Consider the following 22,760-nt stretch of genomic DNA (forward strand, 5'->3'; position numbering starts at 1 on the left):
TCTTTAAATTGTATTAATCTGACAGTAAAGCTATTCAATATACCTGTTAGAGTTGGGCATGTAGGAGATGAGTTACAGAACATTTCTATTCCTTTTCTTTGACATAAAATTAAACATGATGGAAATTTATTCTGCTGCCTTTCATCAGGGACACTGGGGTAGTTCCTGAAAAATAAAGTATTTAAGCTCAGGAAGCTTGATTATACGTAAGTATTGTCTGTCTTTTCAGACTAAAATTTTATATATGAGTCCATTGTGTTAACACCCAGTATAAGGACTGCACTAATCTATAGTGAAGCTTTCTAGTTCACTAATGCAGAAGTGCAGTCTTCTGATGTACCTTTCGACTTCACCTTTTTTCTCCTTTGTTTTAGTTTTTCCCATTCTTCCATGATGGGAGTCAGGAGTTAGCTTAATCAATTCAGAATGTTTAAGTCAATCTTTTTTTGTGCTTTCAAGACTTTGTTCCACTGGTATACTTACCATTTACTAAGTACCACGACAGCCATGCAGTTTAAGCTGTTTGAATCTTATTTTGGTTGATTTTTGTTTAGTTAGAGAAGCTTCTAAAAACTTCTTGATATTACTTTAGTAGACCTTTCTTGTCACTTCTGATATGGGGAGGATTAAAAAGTAAGATTATGTCATTTTCTTCAGGTTTTGTTCAGCAGAAACATTGGATTCATTTCTTTTTAGTGGGAAAATACCTACAGTAGGTGTGCTCTTTTGCAGCAGCTGTACTAATTCACGTAAGGAAAACTACTGTCAGTTTTGAAAATGCGGGTTTTAGAGTGAATTTTAAGTTCTGGTCCCACATAGTCACTGTGACTTGATAGTTAGGCATCTGACCAGCTTGTAGGACATTTCTGCTGCATGTGCCTAATGTCTCTCATCAGTGGCCTTGCTGTTCCCACATACTTTTGTAAAGATGCATCTTCAGGCTACACGTGAAGGAAATTTTCCCAAATTCATGATGCAATGCCTGTATTTGTGCAGGGTTTTTTCAGGCACATCTCCAAGACTATGATTATGTTAGTCTTTATTAGCAGGTTGGTGATAGTCATCTTTGTGCATGGTGGTTATGCATCTTACAATGTCTACAGTTAATAATTTAAGATGAAAATAGTAGTTAATAAAAGCCCAGTTCTGAAAATCTGTTGCTTTTATGTTTTTTCTTTTTTGTCCTTGTAATAGAACTGGTCTGGTAAAATTCAAGTAAAGTAAACTTGATCCGTTAATATCTTGAACCAAAGGTTGAGAAGGAAAGGACCACGGTGATGGACAGGGGTACATGCCAAGGGAAACTCAGTTAAAGTGACAAAACCTGTTTTAGCAGTGAGGTGGTTGCTTGATCTGAACACTGTTACTGAGGAAGCAGGTCTACAGGTAACAGTAACCACTATTTTCCAACCTTCAGCATTTGTTCAGTTATTCGTGGTGATCATACAGCAATCATTGAGAGCACTCTGCCTCTGTAACTTCCAGCATAAAATGAATTTAATATATGGAGCACTGGAATTGTACTTGCCCAGTTGGATTTGGCTTCTGTGCTAAAGGAAGCCTGTGACAAGCCGTTGTCAGGATAGTATCTGAATTTATTTTAGCTCCTGATGTCATGGCAGAACAACTACAATCTACAGTATTTTTCATCTGAGCCACAGGTTGATGAAAAAGGACTTTGTTCTGTGCTTTAAGTAAGAGACCAGTTAGGCAGCTTTGTCCCTGTCCTAGCCACTACTCAGAAGTATATATACATGATAAAATCTCATAATCAGACTTTGCTGACATAAAAGAATAAGAGAATCCTTTATTCATGGGGAGCAATACATTGAACATTTTAATTATGATTTAGGGAGCTTTGTCCCATCATATCTGGGGACTTTTTAGTGCCCATTACTGCATGTTGTGTACTGCTTTTTCTTGGAACATGTTTTAGTTGTGGGGTAAGGGTCATGGTAGCAGCCCTTTCACAAGATGTGCCACTACAGATTCTTAGGTTCACTTTACAGTTCCTGGGCTGTCAGTTGTCACAATTTCTTTATGCAAGGAAGTAAGTATACCTGTAGTAGCTGGTAACATTTTCCCTTAGAAGGATTTGTTCTCAGTGTCTTTGTTTTGTGGTAGAGTGATTTACTAGGCTATCTCTTTTCCTTGGTGATTCCTGGGAAGTTGCTATTTCTACTTTTCCTTCCTTGTTGACATGTTAGGCAGTGATAGAGGTTGTTCCTCTACTTTTTCTCTTAGTGCATGTTTTGAGTGACTTTAATGATTTAAGTCATGACTGATTTGCTGCTTCTTCTGCATTTTATTTTTCATCTGATTGAAACAGTATGCATGCTCCCAGGGCTCATACTTATAAATTGGTTCTGCTGCAGATGAAGCTTCTGCCTGGATAGCAAAGTGTGCAAGCATTTCTGGTTCCTCTATTTCATCTCCCATGGTTTACGATTAACATTTCATTTTTAAACAAATAAGCAATATAACATATCTAAAAAGGGGGGTGTTTATGCTATTTTTTTTAAGGCCATAGCTGGTGGCCATTAACCAGGTTGGATGATATCCAACAGGTTTGCACTATTTGTGCAAACTATTTGTGCACTGTTGCTGGTCTTCAAGCTGTTTTTTGGTTGCAGGCTATCGAATAGATTACCTGATACTGATCACTGTTTTCCTTGAGATTTAAGGACAAGTTCAGAGGATCATACCTGTTCATCTAGAAAATGTTGATTAACAAAGAAATTTTCTCAAAAAACTAAAATCAGCAGCAGTTTACTGTAATGGTGCTTTTTGGAGTAACGATTGTAGTGCTAGTGCTGTATTAGAATAGTTTTCTTATCCCTCAGACTTGGCAAAATAGCACTAACATTGAACTTCCCAAATTAAAACAAAAGAAAAAACTATGCAAGGTGACAAAACAAACATAGTATGTAGCCTTATTTGTTCATTATGACTGTTGCCATAATATATAAGTAAAATATAGGAAAATATTAGCAACTTGTTTTACTACATTATCTTTTTTGGTGATGAGCACTGAAGGTTTCTTGTTACCTATGAGAGCTTGTCACTCAGTTTATTCTATAATGCATTTTGTAGTTTGTTCCATTTTAGAACAATAGATGTCATAATACAGCTGGGCAGTGTTCAGGAAAGTGGTACCAGGAGCAGGTGTTGAAGTTGTATACAAACACACCTCACTCAGCTTTCCTCTGTTTCATTTGGGATATAAGGAGGATATTAAAGTTTATTTGATTGATTGATTGAAAGAATACTTTTTAAAACTAAATGAACAGGTTTGCAAAAGGACAAACTTTTATCCTTCAGGCAACTTAAGAGGTGACTCAGGTTTGTCTGAAGGTGTTCATGACAGGCAAGTAAAAAATGATTTATTTTAACTGTACCTGTTTGAACACTAAAGCTGAATATGGTACAAAAATACAAAATAGTCATTGTAAATCTGCACTTTGTTCTTTAAATTACTAAAAGCATTAAAAACATGAGGGCTCTTTTGTACTATGTGTGTTTTGTAATTGTATTCTCGATGTGTCACAGGATCAGTGACTCAGTAGCTGCTCTCTTGGTGAACTGTTTAGGCATTTGACTTCACAAGCATAGTGGCAGAGTAACCCAGTACTGTGACAGTAACACATTATTACTGAATTTCATTTGCTTCTAAAATATGTTCCTATTAGCTGTATTCTCTAAAGTTGTATTCCCACTGTTCAGCAACTCTTAGCTGTGACAATATTGTTACTGTTTCAGATGAAATGTTACTTGATCATATGAGGGGTTTTTTAATATTAAATTTGTACATAGAACTTCTGCAGTGCTTTTCAAGCCCTTAACCACAGTATACACCTATGTAGATGTAACAAATAAGTGCCTTACGTTTCCTAGCTGGTGGAACTGTGAGGAAAATCCAATTCGTCTTGAATAGAGCCAAAAAGGAAGAATAGAGTACCTAGACTAGTCTACAAAATGTAAATCAGGAATAGGGATTTCTATGTAGTACTTCAGAGAACAAACATCAGGGTCCTAGGGGGAATTAATCCTTAAGTAATACACATGCTAGTGAATAGCTAGTGAATTCAAGAAAAGGAAATTTAACCTTTATTTCCTTTACTTGCTTTAACAGTTGTTACTCAACCAAGCCCATCAGTTTCTCAGCCAAGTACTTCGCAGAGTGAAGAGAGAACTCCTGAACTGCCCAAACCAAAGAAGAACAGATGTTTCATGTGCAGAAAGAAGCTTGGACTTACAGGTATGAAACACTTCATCAGTTTTGAACAGATCTGTATGATGTTTCCTCTTGCTAGATTAAACTCAATTAAATGTCTGTAGACATTAAACTTACTTACCTCTTCAGAATCCAAACAACTTAGTACAGCTCTTTGTTTTTCTCACTCTGTCTGTCAGAGAAGACAAACATATACCCCCTTTGTAGTGACTAAGACCTTAATTTGCAACTTAATTAAATATGAAGCTTCCTAGTGATGTTGCTTATTTTTCTGTGTACAGGAATTGACTGCCGATGTGGAAACTTATTTTGTGGACTTCACCGTTATTCTGACAAGCATAACTGCCCGTATGATTACAAAGCAGAAGCTGCAGAAAAAATCAGGAAAGAGAATCCAGTTGTGGTGGCTGAAAAAGTCCAGAGAATATAAATTAACCTGCTGTGAAAAGACTGACTCTTTGTTCTGTTTTGAATATGTCCTAGGAAAACACGGAAGAGCAGGTGCATGGCCGTTTTCCTCTGTTCTCCAAAGTTTTACTTTCAGTCTTGTCTGTCTTCATGATATTTCAGAATGTTTGGGTGTGTGTTACAGGCAGAATTGGATTGATACAGCCCTTGAAAATATATATGCCCTCCCCAGAATATAATTGGATGATCAGAAACCTGCACATGAATACACACATGCAGAGAGGACAGACTCTCTAGTTCACAGTGCCAAACAGATATATGCTATCTGTATGTTTGTAGCAGATCTGCTGTTTGAGATACGTTTGAGGTATATAATCATGGACTAGTGTTATGTGCCTGTTTTGGAGAAGGATACATCAAAAAGGTTGGCAGTGTACTTCTGTCAGTTAAAATCTCATTCTAATTTTAGTTTCCATGCTCCATTGTTTTCCAGCAGAATGTAAGCTATGTAGAGGGATCCAACAGCCCAGTAAGATCATGGAATACCAGGTTGGAAGGGACCACAAGGTTCATCTGTTCCAACCTTTCCTAGCAAAAGCACAGTCTAGACACGATGACCCTTTCCAGCTGAATCTTAAAATTGTCCAGTGTTGGGGAATCCACTGCTTCCCTGGGGAGATTATTCCAATGGCTAATTGTTTTCATGGTAAAAAATTTTCTTCTTGTATCCAATTGGAATCTCTCCAGAAGTAGTTTGTACCCATTACTCCTCATCTTTTCCATGTGACTCCTTTGATGCCATATTTAAGACAGTCACTTATCAATTGCACTGAGAAAAATGGAAAAAATCAGATTTATACAATAAGAAAATTATTTGGAAAAGATGATTGCATTAACTTTAAAATAATGAAAATAGATTCCTGAAGGAAATGTCTTGCTAGGCACTTAGGAATTAGCCTGCAATAGAGTTGTCCGCTTTCCCTTGCATAGATAAAAATGTTGTGTAGCTCAATATTTTAAGATTGGTTTACAAAAAAACAAGCCACATATGTTTTTAGACATACCACAGCAGCTCTATCAAGCAATGTGTCTGACTAAGTTGCTGAAGTATTAGAGCTGTTTATTATTCATGTACTACTTAGGTTTTGTGTGCTCTGAGTTGAAAAGAATATTAGGAGTTTTTTTTCCCTAGTTTTAAATGTTAACAGTTGCATCATTCTGCATGGAAAACCATATTCAACGTGGCTGCTGTAGACTTAAGTGGTAGCTGGAACCACTCTTGGAGGGCTGCTTTACCATTTTTAATTGTACTTGGGTATAGGACTGTAGTGTTCTTGGGTGTATTGCATGGGCTGCATTATCTACAGCATTGTACAGTAACAACTCTAGAAAAGGCAGTATACTTCACTGATGCTTGTCTGGTAATATCACTTCTGTGTTATAATGGAAGGGTTTTTTGTGATGTACGAGACTTGTGTTTTTTATATAAACAAGTACAGTTTAGACTAGTGTTGTGGTAATGCCTGTTTTCATCTGTAAATAATTACGTATGTACACAAGGGACTACTCCTGAACTTCTGACTTTTGTTGCAGTATTCATTCTTAGTTTTTACTTCATTATTAAAAGCAACAGGTTTTTGCTTCTAACTTTCTTCTTCTGAGTTATTAGATATACAAACATGTACAGATAGTTTGTATTTATGTATTGCACATAATCATGCTACCCAGCATCTATGCTATATTGTATTATGTAAATAATAAAAATGTACAGAAGGAAATACTTCCTTTTGTGATAGTTCATTGCTTTTAGTTATTGCTGTCATCAGAAACTGACCACGTAGAGGTTGAGGTGCAAAGTTAGTACTAAGTTCTTATAGATATAATCTTTATGCTTAAGCCTGCCTATGTCCTTATTTCTTGTTAGGATATACTAATGTCTTTTAAGATGACTTCCATGAGCAGCTGGAATACAGACAACTGCTTGATGGCCTGCCAAAAATACCAGCAAACAACCATGTGCTTAAAGGGAGCGAAGGAAAAGATTGGCAATGAACTTCAAAGCTTATTTTCGTTTGCCTAAAAAAATTATTTCCAGTAGATCCATTGTAATAGAGACAGTACACTGACTACACCATTCGGTCCATATATTTACCAGCAGAGCTGGGCAGATTTATAGGCAGGATCAGCATCCAAATACACATGTGAAGTATGCTATGTTTGTCCTTCTTCGTGGGAAGAAGGATGGAGCACACAGCACATGTTCCTTTGGAGGAAGACATCTTCACTGCTGGATAATGCATAAAAATTGCTTATATCAGAAATGATACTGTGCATCCCACCAGTCAGCTGATACTCATAACAAGTTACTATTACAGCCACTGTATATACCACCAATAGTGGAAGACAAGCATGCTCTGGGACTTCATTTTCCAGTATGAATTTTATGACTTAGTTATGGAAGTGCTTTAAAGCACCAAAATCATAATTGTATTAAAGTGAATTCAGTCACTCCACTGCAGCATAAATGTTTTTTTGGTTGGTTGGGGTTTTTAATTTTTTTTTTTTTTCTTTTTTTTGTGAGTGCAGACCTGAGAACTCCCTGTGACTGTAATTTGAGGAGAAGGGGTCTAGTTTTGATGCTGTCATGTTTTAGGACAGGTAATAGTACTGATACTGGTAGTTAATGCTTATTATGGTCTCAATTTCTCTGCTTTTTCACCTGAACAAAGGCTGTACTTGGGAAGATGTGTTGTAGACCTGTGGCAGAAAGCATGGAATGAAAAATTCCTCATTGTCCTGTAAAATCATGAATACTATCATATGTAAATTGTCCTTAAGTAAGGAATGAGCTCACACTGAAAAGTACTCAAGCTTGGTTCTTTTAATAACTTAAATAGTGCCTATAATCTTTCAGGAGCCCTAATTCTGCTGAGGTTTGCCAAACACTCTGAGGAGGGGAAGATACTTTATAAAGAGCAGGTACTAACAAAGGATGGAGGGCAGGCAGTAGTATTTAAACTTAGATGCAGACACTGGTACATCTTCCTTGGCAAAGCGTGTAGGTGCAGAGTCTTTCAGATCTTCCTCCCCACTGCCCAACTTGCAGACTGGTATGTATTCCTAAAAGAAATAGTTAAATCCCATGGGACTGGCAGTCACAGTCAATTTTAACAGAGTGGTACTAAAATGCTTTGAGAAAAAGTCTGTCTTCTATAGTGTCTAAACACAAGCCATTCATAAAACTGCTGTCACTTGCTCTTTCAGTTTAAAGTGACAAACACCTATGAATAATATACCCATCTTCCAAGAAAGAAAGATGATCACTTCACATGACACTGGTCCCACTTGGCTGTTAGACTGAGGTGTTCATAACTTACACAGAAAACACCCTGTTCTGGGAACCGTCTTACTCTGTCCCAAACAAGTTTATCACATTATGGAAATGTTTTATTTAGGGCACAAAAAGGAACGTACAAATGAGTAAATTAAAGCAGCTAGGTGACTAAAACGTAATCTTCAATCTGAAATGCTTGCCTAGCTATAGTGTTACAGCTGTGCAATACTATGTTCTGCAGGATTCTCAGTAAACTTACTGACAGCTGTTACTGTTAAATCTGAAATTTGGAGCATAGTGGCAAGCTTCCTGTGTTGTTTCTAACCTGTTGCTGTGAGGGTGATGAGCTGCCAGATGGCTTTGCTGGATGTGGTGCATAAGGATGCCATGGAGTTGAGAAGCTCTGACTACCTTCCTGGTACTTAGCCCTTTGGAAATGAGCTTCTGATCATGAGTTACTTGGACACGTGTTTTGGAAGGTCGTTATTCACAAGTGTAAGGGCATAACTTAGGCGCTTGTATTTGTCATGTCTCAGTGTCAGTCTCTCAAAGGATACTTAATAAGGCTTTGACTTGTGCCTGGTGTATATAATGACTCAAAACACATGTCAGTTTCTCAGCATTCCTAAGCAGCTCAACAACATCACCTGACGGTGTGCTTGAATGAGAAAATTTCCAGTAAGGAAATTGGCTTGTTTCAGGTATCTAGGTGTGTTAAATAGCAATGCTTCAGTAAGCAAAGGAACTTTGCTCTCTGTATAGATGTGTGATTTAATGGTTGTTTTATTAGTTTTGCAGCCAGCCAAACAATGCAAATGCTTTTTCTCACAAATGACCTATTACTGACTCCCTTGATGTTTTTTGTAATTAAACACCTAGGAAATTTGATGGACTGTGCCCTGATTCAGAAGATACAAAGGGCTCTTTCAGTACACCCCAAAGTACCTGGATTCCATTGCAATTAATACATGACAAACCCAAACAGTTAATTGAGGGGAGCAGTTAGAAAACCCAAGCTGGAAAAAATGAGAGTGGCTACTTGTGGAAATGTTAAAACATAGCCTAGGAGAAAAGTTCTCCGTGTGAGTACAGTGAGGATTAGTTACCACCACTGTGAAGTCAATATCTAACAGAAGAGAGTTTTAAATGCCATTTCACAGCCCTGAGTTACCCTTTAATCTACTGTAAACACTTCAGCAGAACATTTTTCAGCCTTTAAATTGACCATTGTACTAGTAATTTAGTCATGGCCAAAAAAGAAATAGCATTTGTTCTTGGTTTTGTTTTCTTTTCGCTAGACTGAAGAAAATACAGAGACTGATTCTGCTTGAAAGGACACATCAGCACAATGAAATGGAACCAAGGACCAGATTTCTGACTCATAAAGAATTCAGTTCAGTGGAAGAAGCAAGTCTTGGTATGTGGGATGCAAAATAGAGTATCAGCAGCCTGTGACTGAAATTAAATGAGAATAGAGGTGTAAAACTGTTAAAGATGGCAGGACTGAAATAAATGCAAGGATCAACAGCTACAATGGCAACCCAAGACACTGACTTGACTCCTTATTTGTGTAGATAACAAATCTGTACTATTATTAAAAAAAAAAAAAAAAAAAGTCACAGCTTCCTGAAGAAGACATGTCTCACCCTTGCCTTTTGTACTAGATGGTAAGATGTAGGTGACAGATTTATTTTTTTTTAATGTCAATATCATTTTGGCGTCTGTTTCCACCAAGCTTGTGGCAAGTATTGTAGTAGTATTGGAAGCTGGTTTTCTCGTGTGAATGCTACTTTGGCTCAAGCCTCTAAGTAAGGTATCTGTATATTTACTAAGCCTTCTTGTAGTCCTAGCTTTTTTTCTCCCTGTATCCTCAAACAATTCACAGCATTTATTCCTAAGGAGCAATAAGTTTGGTTATCACAAACTGAAGTTTATTTATTATGGAGAGAAAATAAAGAATAAATATGATAATTTTATCTACTCTTGCAACAGAATACAGGCATACAGGGTAGACTACATTGTATGATTAGTCCTGATCCAAGGCAGGTTAAATCTTGCACTTAACTGACTGTATGGGCACCTGAAAGGTCTGTAGGGTGAAGTACCTCCCCCTCTACAGGCATTTCACAGTGAGGTTACCCATTGTCCATGCCAAGTAAAGGCATTTCTAGAGCCCCCCCTCCTTCCAAGTTCTCATTGGGATACCTGTAATGCTAAATTACTACCATTGCAGCGTGGTGCTATTTTGAATCCACACACAGGTGACTTTTCTCAATTACGCTACTGTGACTACAGAGCAAGTTCTTTGTTTTTTCCTTTTGTTGCGCCTATTTTTTTTTTAATACATATGGGGGGTGTGGATCAAGGAATCTTAAAGTATAAAGTTCCTTCATATTTTTCATTTTTCTTCCAGTTAACATTACGTATTTCAAATGATTCAACTGAACATAAGCTTGATGTTTGCAATCTTTGCTAAACTAACAACCAAGGCTGTCTTGCTCATGAAAAAGGTTTAAATCCAAGGAAGCAGTTAGAGTCACTGACTGTGATAGCCAAGTGTACTTACTCAAGACACCTTATCTTCATGCTGCTCCACTTCTTAAGCTACTTCAAAATGCAGCTGTGTCTGAATTAGTTTTACTCTTCTCCATACCCACAGCCAGTCAGCCTCACCATGGTTTAGTGTGCTGTTAGGGAAAAATCCACAATTTTAAGATGCTTTGGGTGTTATATAAGGGTTTTGAGGTGGTTTTGATAGGGCTGTGACACATTTTACGTCAAGTCACTTTTAACCTGCTCTTCCTGGTTCAGGTGTTTTCATGTTCTTCCTATAGCTCTTTCTGGTGGTACAATAATGAAACCAATACAAATGGAGACAACATGATCTAAAGGATAAACTGAAGCTATGATTCAATGGGAGGCCTTGCTCCCAGCAGAACATTTCTTTCAGCTTCATTTTCCCACTGCAAACATAGGTATCTCAGTCCCTTTATCCAGTGTCTGAAAGGTGCCGTTAAATGTCAGCCAGGCATATTTAGATATGTGTATTTAGACCTCTTTGTTGGTTGATTTTTGTTTTCAGATTCCATCGACAGTGGTCTTTACATGTAGTTAATGTATTTTGTTTTCTGAAAGCATTTTGTTTGTGATGTTTACCAGCTTGTTGCTGTACTCTTTTGTGAGAGAGGTGTTAGAAGCACAAGGTGTTTGCTGAGCTACTGAATGAAGAACACGTAGGTGGAGAAATGCTCTCTAAAGCTCAGACCTTTCATCTTCAGAGACCCATTGTGCCCATCTGCAATATTTTGCCTGACTGGTGATTTTGCAATGTAGTGAGATGGGATGAACTCCTACTGTGAATCTTCACTTGTAATATTACCAAGATTGTAGCACAGATCTGAGGAAAGTAAAACAATTTAATTCACTGTTCCTCATTCCTGTTTATCTAGTCTTTGCCACAGTGTATATTTATATTTATATTGTTTGAAACCTACCCAACTTTCCTCATTTGCTGATGAGTATTTTCCTTGAGCAGACAACACTTCTACTGTAGACTTGATCGAAGTTTAGCAGGTCAGCAAGAAGTTGAGCACGTGACAAATACGCCTTGAGTTCCCAAGGAAGCCTGTGAAATGGTTTGTTCACAGGACCATTTGCTTCTGGGAGACCAGGTCAGACTAGGTTTAAACAGGATTACACTAAAGGAGATTTTCCTTAGTTGTATTTTAAGTAGCATGGGATTTATGAGGGGAAAGTAGGTTTATGACCCTGGAAAAATCTTGATCCTCTCAGTCTGGTTACAATCTTCAGGGTCAGACTGGGCTGGTTCCTTTGGTTGCTATACTGCACACACCTGATGGGTAATATCCATATGGATTTGTGTATTTCTAGTAGAACCCCAACTTCTAACTGACCTTGTAGAACCAAAGAGTTGGATGCTTTTCTGCCAGTTCAGTCACCACAACAGCTCATGGAAAGTTCACTGCGGTGTGGACTTGGTGTGAAGAGGAGGCAGGGACAAGTGAGACCACCACACAAGATTTGCGCATGCTGCTGAGGAATTGCAGTTTCAGTCTCAATGACAAAACAAATCAGCTGGCAGCTTCAAGCATGTAGCTGTGATGCAAAGGTTGGCATTTGCCATCATGGCTTTAAGGTTTGCTGGCTGAGTCTGAGCCCTTAACCTGTGGGTTGCAGAAATGTCTTCGTGTTTCATTTAAGGTGATATTTTTGCTCATATTAGTAATTTAGTCTCTTACATATGAACACCTGGCAATAAGTAAATTATCAACGTTGGGAACAGTTCACTGGATCCTCAGCAAGTCTTCTAAGTCAGAGTTTGGAAATCATATTATGTTAGGAAATAGCCTCGAGGTACAAGTTAATTTACTCAGTGTTTCAGTTAGCAGAGGTTGTTGTGTTTAATGTTTTGTCATCTAGTGAGGGTGAATCACAGGTCAGTACAGAGTCGTTTCTCAGTGCTGAGAGCCTTCAGTAAATAGAAGCGTTTAATGCTCCTCTACAAATAACTGCTGGAGACCAAAGGTTGTATCTATAAATAATAACATTAGGACTTCTACAGCTCTCTTCCTCTTTGTTTCCCAGAGCCCTTAGTAAAGGTGGGTGAAGGTTGCTCTCCCCAACACACAGAGCCAAGGATGAAGTGTGGAAGGGGTCAGCAAGGACACAGCCCTGTGGTCCTAGCTCCAGCTAAGCCATAGCCATAGCCATATTACCAGGCTCTTGCCACCAGCTGCTTTACTCTCCTACAGCCCTAGTTTTTCACGCCTCTAGCATATGCAACTGCTCCCTGATTTGCTTTTGTCTAAAGGATTCAAGTTAAAAAAACCCACAAAAATGATGAGAGGACTGGGAAGTCTGCCATAGGAGGAAAGGCTGAGAGAACTGGACTTGTTCAGCCTTGAGAAAGGAAGGCTTAGGGGAGACCTTATCACCATGTTCCAGTATCTAAAGGGTGGCTACAAAGAAGATAGAGACCCCCTTTTTACAAGGAGCCATATAGAAAATATGAGGGGTAATGGATTCTAACTGGACACAAGAGGAAAATTTTTGGTCATGAGAACGATCAGCCTTTGAAATAATCTCCCCAGGGAAGTGGTGACTTCCCCAACATTGTACACTTTTAAGATCCAGCTGGACAGGTACTAGACCATCATTAAGAGAAGCACATCATCCCTGTCCTAAACTGTCTCTGGCTGTGTGAAGCAGCAGTGACATTGCCCAGCTCCAGACCCAGTTCTCCTTGCTTCTTCAAGGGTGCCTCTGCTGCATCCCTGCTTTCCCCAAGCTCTGGGGTGGCAACAACTTCTCCCCGTCCCCAAGCACAGGGAGGGTCAGGGGAGGTGCAGCAGCCCTTTGGTTGGTGCCAAGCAGGCTCTACACAAGTTGCACTTCCTTCAGGTTCTGCTAGTGGGCAAAATCAGGTGAAGCCTAAGCATAACCATTCCTATTGTTACCTTACAGCAAACACTGCCCCAAAATCCACCCACCACCACCCTTTGTCCTCAATCAGGCTATTACAAATTTCAGTGGCTGGCACTTCAGCTCAGGAAACAACTGTCATACCCACGCTGAACCATAAAAGCAGCAGTCCCCTTACTCTCTTACACTTCTGCTCCAAACCTCAGTAAACACCCTAACTTGGTAACTAGTTCGTGCAGCAACATTGGCTGGCCTTTGCTTTCCTCTTTCATTTCATTCTGCCTTCCTCCTGGTAGCATTTCAACAGTCTGAAGAAAACCTCTCCATGACTTTCTTAAAGCATTTCATATAATTTGAAAAGCTGGGGGCGGAAGGGCAGAATGTTATTTTTTAACTAGGGTAAAAAGTTATGCCAATAATGTATCTTTGCAGAGATTATCAGTACTGGAGAAAGAAAGTTAATACACGCACAGCTTGCTTCTAAGTATAAGGAGTATGCTAGTTCGGGCTACAAATAGAGGGCTATTTTTAAAAAAAGCTTATGCAAGCATATCACTATTGACTGCAAGTCCTAAGCAGTCAGGGTAACTTCCTCTTTTTCTTTTTTCTTTTTTTTTTTCTCCTAACTAAGCCTCTTTTAGGGTTGTTTTACTAGCATCGGTTAAGTTGCTGATTTCTGTTTACTTTTTTAACCAAATACAATTAAGTTAGGTGGAGTATAGGAAAAGGGATTGTATGAAATCCTGTGTTTTCCCAGACCTCGTCACTGTGTTTTTTAAAAATTCTGTTGTTCAAACACACCTCCTTGGTGCACAGCTCTATTCTAGATGAGAGCTGGATCAGAAAATCCCTGCCCTTTATTCTCCCAGCTGAGTTATCTGAGTGATGTGAGTAGAGAAGTGAAGCCTTGTGTTTTTCAGGGATCAGATGCACACTTTTGCTTTTTTAAAAACCTTTTGTGTATGCAGGGTTGCAACCACAAGCATAATGTATAGCTTTTTTGTTTCCTACTTCAAGGGAAGAGCTGTTCTCAGCCCACAGAAGTAGTAACTCAATCAGCCCAGTAGTCTGACTCAGCTTAAAATAACCTGTGGCTAACCACAGTCTTCCCTGTGCCTCGGCTCCCCACTGATAACATCCAAAAGTGATTGCTGGGCACGTCCTGGCACTTCACAAAACCTGCTGGAGAGGCAGGGTGGCCAGGACAGCCTGGCAAGGTGTCCCAGTTGTCGTCTGAGCCCTGCCATTGCCATCCCCATGTGAGTGGGGGGTCCCAGCTGCCATTCCACTCAACAGCCTGGTTTGGGCTGGCCATGCCCCTCCAGCAGTCCTGGTCTGGCTGGCAGGCCTGTGGGAGCCCTAATTGTACTTTCTGAGATGCCACCCTCACCCCATCCTGCCATGCCCCAGCAATGCCTCCTCCAGCCACAGCAAGCCTCTCCCTTCAGTGACTCAGCATCTGAATAATAACATTTCTTTTCCTCCCCCCCTGTTTATATACAAGGAATTTCAATATAAGGAAATTGCATTTAGAAGGAAATGCAACTAATAGAAACTAACTGGTGTCGTTAAGATTCCGCTTTCCCCAGGCTACAAGCTAAGGACAAAGCTAACCCCTTTTGCTTAGTTAAAGAATTAATCAGGCACATCATCTAGGTCTTGAACAACATTACAGGGCAAATGAAATATTTCAGGCTTGCCTGTTTATTTTATCTGCACTCATAGTGCCAAACTCCAGCACCATGAAATCTGACTGCTGAGCACCAAATCTCAGAGGAACTAAAAGTACCCAAAAGGGCCATCCAAAAGGCAGCATTACTCACAGTGCCCTAAGGGCTGTCTATGCCCCAACACCACTGCTAGATGTGGAATTTTAGCAGTGTGTGGATGTGGTCAGCTGCCAGACCTTGCCCATACCAACCCATCCCCTGCCAGATGCAATGAGAAGGAGGTGAGGATTTATGCCCGTCATGCTGCCTCTGCTGGTCCCCAGAATGCTGGGGCAAGTGGCTAGAAGGTGGAGAAAATGCTTGGAGTTGGCCAGGAGGAGCTGAGCCTGCATAGGTGCAGGATAGCATCCCCTCCACCGGCATTGCTCCAGCACAAGCAGTCTCATACTCTCATGCTCACTGCAAGTGCCAAGGAAGATTGAATTTCCCCAAGGGATGCTGATGATGCTTTTACCTGTGCTCAGAAACAAGTCACACATGTGCCACCAAAGCCCCCACAAAGCCTGGCAAACTGCCATGTGGATTGTTCCAGCAAGGGAGTGTTGTGTGTCAGGTCCCTTTTTTTATTTTGAAAGTGAAGTTTTTCCTCTAAAAGCAATAAAGGTAGAATTTCTGCAATATGCAATTGTCTTTTATAGGCCCTTTTCATAAATTTTTCCCATAACTGACCTGACTTGAAAGACTTTTACAATGAAGGTTTTCCTGGCTGCCTGTGCAAACTGTATTTCTCTTTTTCTTGGCAGAGAAACATGTGAGTGCTTCTTTTTTTTTTTCCTGTCTCATGGTTTTGTAGAGGTTTGCAACCAGGAGTTTCATATCATGTGTAGGTGATCTGACATGCAAGCAGTAATAAATAAAGCATTTGTTCTATTTTTATAATGATATAATAAAATGTTAAAACATGGGTCTCAAAATCCAGTGCACAAATATTTCAACCTCTGGTGTCATGTTCAACTGCTATTTTAGCATTCAAAAGGCCACAGTTCCCTAAAGGTGATGATCCCCTGCACAGCACAAGGGAAATGCAGAGGAGAGTGAAGGAGCTGTGTGTGCCAGTGAGAGCCACCACATAAATCATGCTCATACATAGTTTTGTCTGATTATTAGTATGCATTTGTGTGGGCAGGGAAGGAATCAGCTTATTCAATTCTTCTTTGTAATCCATTAGCTCAGCCCCTATATTTTGAAGTTAAATATGTAGAGATCTAGTGAACTAAGTGTGTCACCATCTCAGCAAATGCAAAAGACAGTTCAGTGCTTTTAGCACTAATATCACATATGCAATTAACACTTCAGAAGCCTGGCTAAATAACAGAACCACCCAAAGCAATTATTTAGGTAATATTAGTAGCTAGGGTGTAGCGTTCGTTGCTGAACAGGCAAAAGTCCCCTTTACATGCATCTTCCCATACTGTTGAGGCTGCAAGTAGTTGGTAAAATTATGCCTACAGAAAGGTTAAATTCTCCCAAAGCAATACAAACATTACAGAGGGGAGCAATATGATGCAACCTTTCACTGCTAATCAGAACAATTTGCTTAGACCTTTGCACGCAGGCAGTGGTGGCTTTTTTTCCTCCAGAGAGGGGCAGAGGTGGTGAGTGAATCCTCTAGGCCAAGGGAGACGCTCATTAATATATCCCCTCTGTTGGCAGAGAAGCAGCAGCATCAAGCTGGTTTTTCCTGGGCTCTGCCAAAGACAGAAAAAGCAATGGGGCCATGCTGATTTTCTTGCCCTCCAGTGTAAAAGGATAAGTCATATTAAAGGTCTGCTGTGGTTATTACAAAGTAATTCTTGGTAATGTCTAAGGCCTTGGTTTTGTAACCTGCTTCCACAAGAGGTGGCCAGCTGAAATTTTCATGGTCTTTCCGTCTGTGAGAATGTAGGGGTTCCACAGTAATCTTACATTCAGACAACAGGTCACAAATGCTTATCCTTGCTATATATTAATATAATGTAGTTCATCCACCTTTCTCACATTCATCACCACTTTATTTACCTAATTGTACTTGGGTGACAACTTAGAAAACAAAATGTAATTGTTCTGAGCGCTCATGTGAATAACAGAAGTGACTAGGAATAATGACCCAGAGGGATATTTTGTACTTTGTGCATCTATTTGCATTCAAGCTATTTTAACTTTGAGTTTACTGGGGCTGGAGCTCAATTATGTCTGTCTGTAGCTTGATGCAGATTTTTAAACTGGACGCAGAACATTAAGTTTTGGTAGTGGTCACAGACTGGACATCAGCAGGACCTTGCAAAACATCTCTGGAAGGAGTTGTGAAGGGTAACACCGCTGTCAGCTGTGGTGCCTGTTCCTCTCCTGTTCTTACTAGGAGGGTAAACTAACCATTGTACTTTTTGTATCCCTTTTCTGTTGGAAAGGATCTCTTTTAAGAATGAGGCTTTGTGTAAGTAAGGGCTTGTGGAGAGGAAGGAAATATCATCCTCTTGCCTCTCTCCCCTTTCCATGCTCTAGCACACCGTTACTGCTAGAAACCACTGACATACTGTTAGTCAGTCTTGGATCAAGATACAGACATCAGCTGCACAATATTTCTTCTAACGTCTGGCCAGCCCTGAATCTGAGGCCGTCCTTCAGCAATGCCCAACTCAATGTGTCTATCATCAGCCTTGACATGGAGAGACCAGACGTTCCTGTAGCAGCAGGCAAATCCCAAGCTGTTTGGCCTTGCACATCATGTACAAAACGTCCTGCACCTTCTGAATCTATGAAATGGTCTGTTTTGTTTGGGGTCTGGATAGGACTGGCTGTTACTCCACGCTTTCTGTGAAACCAGCCCCGTCTACTTCATGTGTAATTTGCTGTCCAGCCCTAAGTTTTCCGTCAAATCAAAATTGCAGAATAAATACATGAAAACACCCTTTTGATAAATGCGAGTCAAAATTTTAAGAAGCACAAAATATTCCTCCTTTTCCTTAAAACAAATTTTAAGGACAGTGATGCTAATGGAAAAGGGGACGCTATATTATTCACTGTAGCCCGCAGCCTGGGAAGCAGGGATATGTTTAGGCAGCCAGTTTAGAGCAAACAGAAGAAAAGGTTGTGCCAGCCAACACATAGTGAACAGGTCACTGTCACAACACATAGTGACAACTCACAGTCACCAGATGTTACAGAAAGCAAAAATGTAAATGCTTCAGAAAGGGATTAGACAAACTAAGGAGCTAAACCAAACTGCCCTATTGTAATGTTACCTTAAACTTGACTTTTTGGCTGGAAGCAGGGAAGGCTACAAGGGAAGGCTCTTGCTGTGTCCAGCTGTCCTTCATGTCCACATTTATCAGGCTCACTAGAAACAGGACAGTTGTGCTTGACAAACCTTTGGTCTAACCCAGCTCAGACCCTTTTACACCCTCACATATCGAAGAGCACAGATACCACTGCAGGAGGGATGTGGTGAGCAGTGTCTGGTGTGACATTGAGGACATATCCACTATCCACATGAAAAAAGTAACACTGTTAACAGCTCTGGGGTTCCTGAGCCCACTCCCCTTTGCTGTAGTTGTTTCGTTTTGGTTTGGGTTTTGTGTTGTTCTGTGTTTTTGGTTGGTTGGTTGATTGGTTTGTGGTTTTTTGTTGTTTTTTTTCCCCCAGAACAATTGTTTTAAATAAATTATAAAGGGGTGTGTTTTTTTCAGTCTGGAGATGGAAGGGCTGAGGTCATCAGTGTGACTGCTGAGCTCTTCTGAATTCACAGAAGAGGTATTCTGTAGGAGAGAGAGCTGAGCCTAATATGCTCAGCAGGATTTACAGATAGTATTTGCCAGGATAAAATCAATTCTATTTGCAATGGGTGAAATGTTAATTTGTCTCTTCTTTCTTTATGTTTTTTCTTTACATTTAGTTGCATTTCAGTTAGCAGAGGCCACTAAACAACCATTAGCTTGCAGCAACTTTCTGCTGTTGACAGCCTAAGCTGGATTTAGTGGATACCCTAGAACTGACACTTCATGAACTAATTTTAGGTGCAGCTGTTTTTCAGCAACCTAGAAAACTGATTGCTGACTGACACAGGGGTATAGAAAACCACTGCTCTCCAATCTCTCAACTGAGCACTGACCTCACTTGGTTACTCAGGGATATGAACAATTTCACTCGAGGTGCATGCTGAGTACCTATTGACAATTGTGAAAATTGTTATCAAAGAATATTTTACCTAAATGATGGTTAAATTCCACAGGAACTGATGAAATATTAGAAATAGCACTTTTGCCGAAAGATATTTTTCCTCCAGAAAAGGTTTCACATTAAATTTTACAAGCAGCTCTATGCTGAATGTTGCAAGCAGGGCACTTGCCTGCCTGGCTCTTTTTGCAGGGAAAAGCTGAGCTGATGTTGCTGCTTGTGAGGAAAAATAATTTCTCACCTTTTCTGTTTGTATTTAAAGGTAACCAGGATACGTGGCCACGTGTTTGGTGGGGAACTGATGAATCTCTGCGGTGTCATCTCCCTGGAGTGTGCTCCCTCTGCACATTCACTCAGCTGTTTCAGGTGATCTCCAGGCCAGCCTGTGCCCAGGCAAGGTGTGGGAAGGTTACCCTGGACACCACTGTCCTGGTGGTTTACCTGCTGCCTCCATACCTGAGATCGCCCATCATTTTAATGATGTGATGTGATAATGAGATAACACCATTTACTTTCCTGTGTTTCCCAAAGGTTTTGTTTGTTTGTTTGTTTTTTTGTTTTTTACTGTATTTTAGGTCTCACTCTTTCTGTGCAGCCAGTTGTGCCTAAATACTTTCATCTTTCATCATACTTTACCATCCTCACTAGAGACAAAAGCGCCCCTGCCAGCATTAACAACAGGTGGTCTTTACTCAAGTAGGGATTTAAAATGCTTCTGAAAGCATATATAAAATAATTTTTATTGTGATCCATTCTTCTTTGACTTTTTCTTTCTTGTTTGGGGTTAAAAGTGAGCACAAATGCCAGAAGATTACTATAAAAACAGCCCTTCTTGGACACCACAGTTGCAGCAAATAAAAGGACCAGAAAAGCTGGCTGACCTTTCTTCCTACAAGGAAAACTAGGATTTGTACTGGGCTTGGTTTTCTTCCTTAAGCTTCACCTTTATGGAGGGACAAAGCCGTCCACCCCTGCAGAGGGCACAGGGCTGTTATTTGGGAGGTGCCAGGCCCCACTCCTGGCCACCCTGGGGGGCAGATGCACAGGAGCGCAGCCAGTGCAGGGGGCAGGAGGCTGAGCAGGCACCAGCGCACTGGAGACACCTTGTCAAAGGAGATCTTCTGCCTGGTCGTATTTCCCTGCTCTTTGCAGCTTGCATTGAAGTTCATTCTTGGTTTTCTTCTTAGAAATCCACTACATTAACTTTTTGGAAAGAGGCTAATTTGGGAGGGTATTATTGCTATCAGCCTCATGCTGCTGTGACCCTGTAAAGAACTTCTTGAGATCACAGGCCATCATTAAGCAGTCTTTCAAGGGAAAAATAATCTAGAATAAAATTCTTTGAGGCTGCATTAAAGGTGAACTGCACTTGAGATGTGTACAGGTGGAGAACAGGAGGAGGCAGAAGGTAGAAATGTGTTTTACCATTCCTTCTCCCATCCCATAGGTCTTACTACGTGTTTTCTCTCTCATCACCTTAAAATTGAACCTATTTTCTTCTCACCCAGCACCTCACTCTTTGTGGGAGAACGTTACCAAACCAATACCAGGCACTTTAAATTAAATACCATTTTTGCAAGGAAGACCCAGAAAGTCATAAAAAGGGTCATCTCGGAGTCTATAGCCACGTGTACCATAGGGGAGATCAGCCACAAAGCAGCCGCATGTCTGTGATGATGTTGGTGACTGGCACATTCATGGGTTCAGTACACATTTTGTGCTTTCCCAAGCTATAGCCTTCAGCATTACAGCCCATGTAGCATCTGCCCTTTGGACAATAACCATCAGGTAACTGCACAGATCCTAGAGGGTCCACATTACTGTGGGTTTTATTGTTGTTGTAGTACTGGCTTTAATTTCAATGCAATTTCATGGCCTAAGTGATAAAGAACGGAGAATTTCTTTGGGCAAGCTGTGCCCTCTTCTCCAGTGCAGATCTGAACACTGCACGAAGGCTGGAGGACTGTTCAAAGAAGTACTACAACTGTCAGAAAGAGTAGCACCCAAGACTCTCATACCTTTGCCCACTCTGGATTTCAGCTATTACTCCAGTTGTCTGTATGGGTCAGACATTTTTAATGGAAGGTTTATATGTTACTGGAGGCAAGAGCATGAAATGGCAGTGAGCATTTAGAGCTGTCTGTTGCTCGCAAGCAATTGCTTCTCTAGATGAAGCACTTTCCTTTGGAGGTGTAGAGATGCTCACAAAATGTGATGGCACATAACGGTGTGAGGCGAACATTATCAAAGGACTGTGACTTGCCTAGGGATAGGAAGACTGTAGGTGTGCTGCAGCCCAGCCTTGAGAAAACATGTTCTAAAAGAAGAGGCAGAGGGGCTGTGCAGGAATAGGGAGAGAGCAGCACAGGTGGGTGCTACGATCCACTTACAGCCTGGGCTGCTCCCAGTAGTCCAAAACGCCTCTATAAGGTACAGCCTTGGAAATACAGTAAGGAAAAGCCAAAGGAAAAGAAAGGTTTGTTTCTTCCATTTTTTTTTGTGTCCTGCCCTTCTATTCTGTAGAGGTTTAGCCCTAGCTGGCAACTAGGTACCATGTGGCCACTTACTCACTCCTCCCACCCCTGGTGGGATGGGGAGGAGAATCAGAAAAAAAGGTAAAACTTGTGGCTTGGGATAAAAACAGTTCAACAGGACAGTAAAGGGCTCCCCTGGTCAGCTCCCCCTAGTTTATATACTGAGCCTGATGTCATACAGTATCAAATGTCCCTTTGGCTAGTTTGAGTCAGCTGTCCTGGCTGTGTCCCCTCCCAGGTTCCTGTGAAAATTAACTCTATCCCAGCCGAACCCTGGACACTTCAATAATTTCTTTTGCTCTTGCTTTCCTTTTTCTCTCCTATTTTCTTCCATTTCCCCTGCAACTTTTCAAAGGGTTTTACAAAGCACAGGGAATATTATCAACCACTGTCCTTTTCAAAGAGAGAAAAAAACTGAAGTGAAGGGGTTTATGAAGGTTGCTCATGCCATGTCCCACCTCACACTGCCTCACTTTGTCTCAGTCCTACATCAGCACCTACAGCCAGATGTGGCAGCTGCTGCAAGGCGGCAGCAGCTCCCAAACCAGGCAGAGGTGCAGCCAAGAGCTGTCTGTGCCCATGAACAGTTCAAGAAGGACAGGGAACTGCTGGAGAGAGTCCACCTCAGAGCCACAAAGATGATTAAGGAAGTGGAGCATCTCCTTTATGAGGAAAGGCTGAGGGAGCTGGGTCTCTGTAGCTTGGAGAAGAGGAGACTGAGGGGTGACCTCATTAATGTTTACAAATATGTAAAGGGTGAGTGTCACGAGGATGGAGCCAGGCGCTTCTCGGTGACAACCAATGATAGGACAAGGGGTAATGGGTTCAAACTGGAAAACAAGAGGTTCCACTTAAATTTGAGAAAAACTTCTTCAGAGTGAGGGTGACAGAGCACTGGAACAGGCTGCCCAGGGAGGTTGTGGATT

General features: G+C 40.7%; 1 protein-coding gene across 4 annotated transcripts in view; it reads left to right on the forward strand.

Moving 5' to 3' along the window:
* Positions 1–19,887, forward strand: part of ZFAND5 (zinc finger AN1-type containing 5) — a 28,680-nt gene extending 8,793 nt beyond the window's left edge. For 2 of the 4 annotated variants that reach the window (XM_080362759.1, XM_080362760.1), the window contains exons 5-6: positions 4,133–4,258; positions 4,516–6,414. In XM_080362759.1, the coding sequence (XP_080218885.1) occupies positions 4,133–4,258; positions 4,516–4,664 (275 nt within the window). In that variant the 3' untranslated portion in view covers positions 4,665–6,414. Of the gene's footprint in view, positions 1–4,132; positions 4,259–4,515; positions 6,415–9,274; positions 9,782–19,562 lie in introns of those variants that run through there. The other 2 variants (XR_013923541.1, XR_013923542.1) reach the window with 2 other exon arrangements.
* Positions 19,888–22,760: the final 2,873 nt, after the last annotated feature.

Source organism: Nesoenas mayeri, assembly GCF_963082525.1.
Source record: "Nesoenas mayeri genome assembly, chromosome: Z".
Lineage (NCBI taxonomy): Eukaryota > Metazoa > Chordata > Aves > Columbiformes > Columbidae > Nesoenas > Nesoenas mayeri.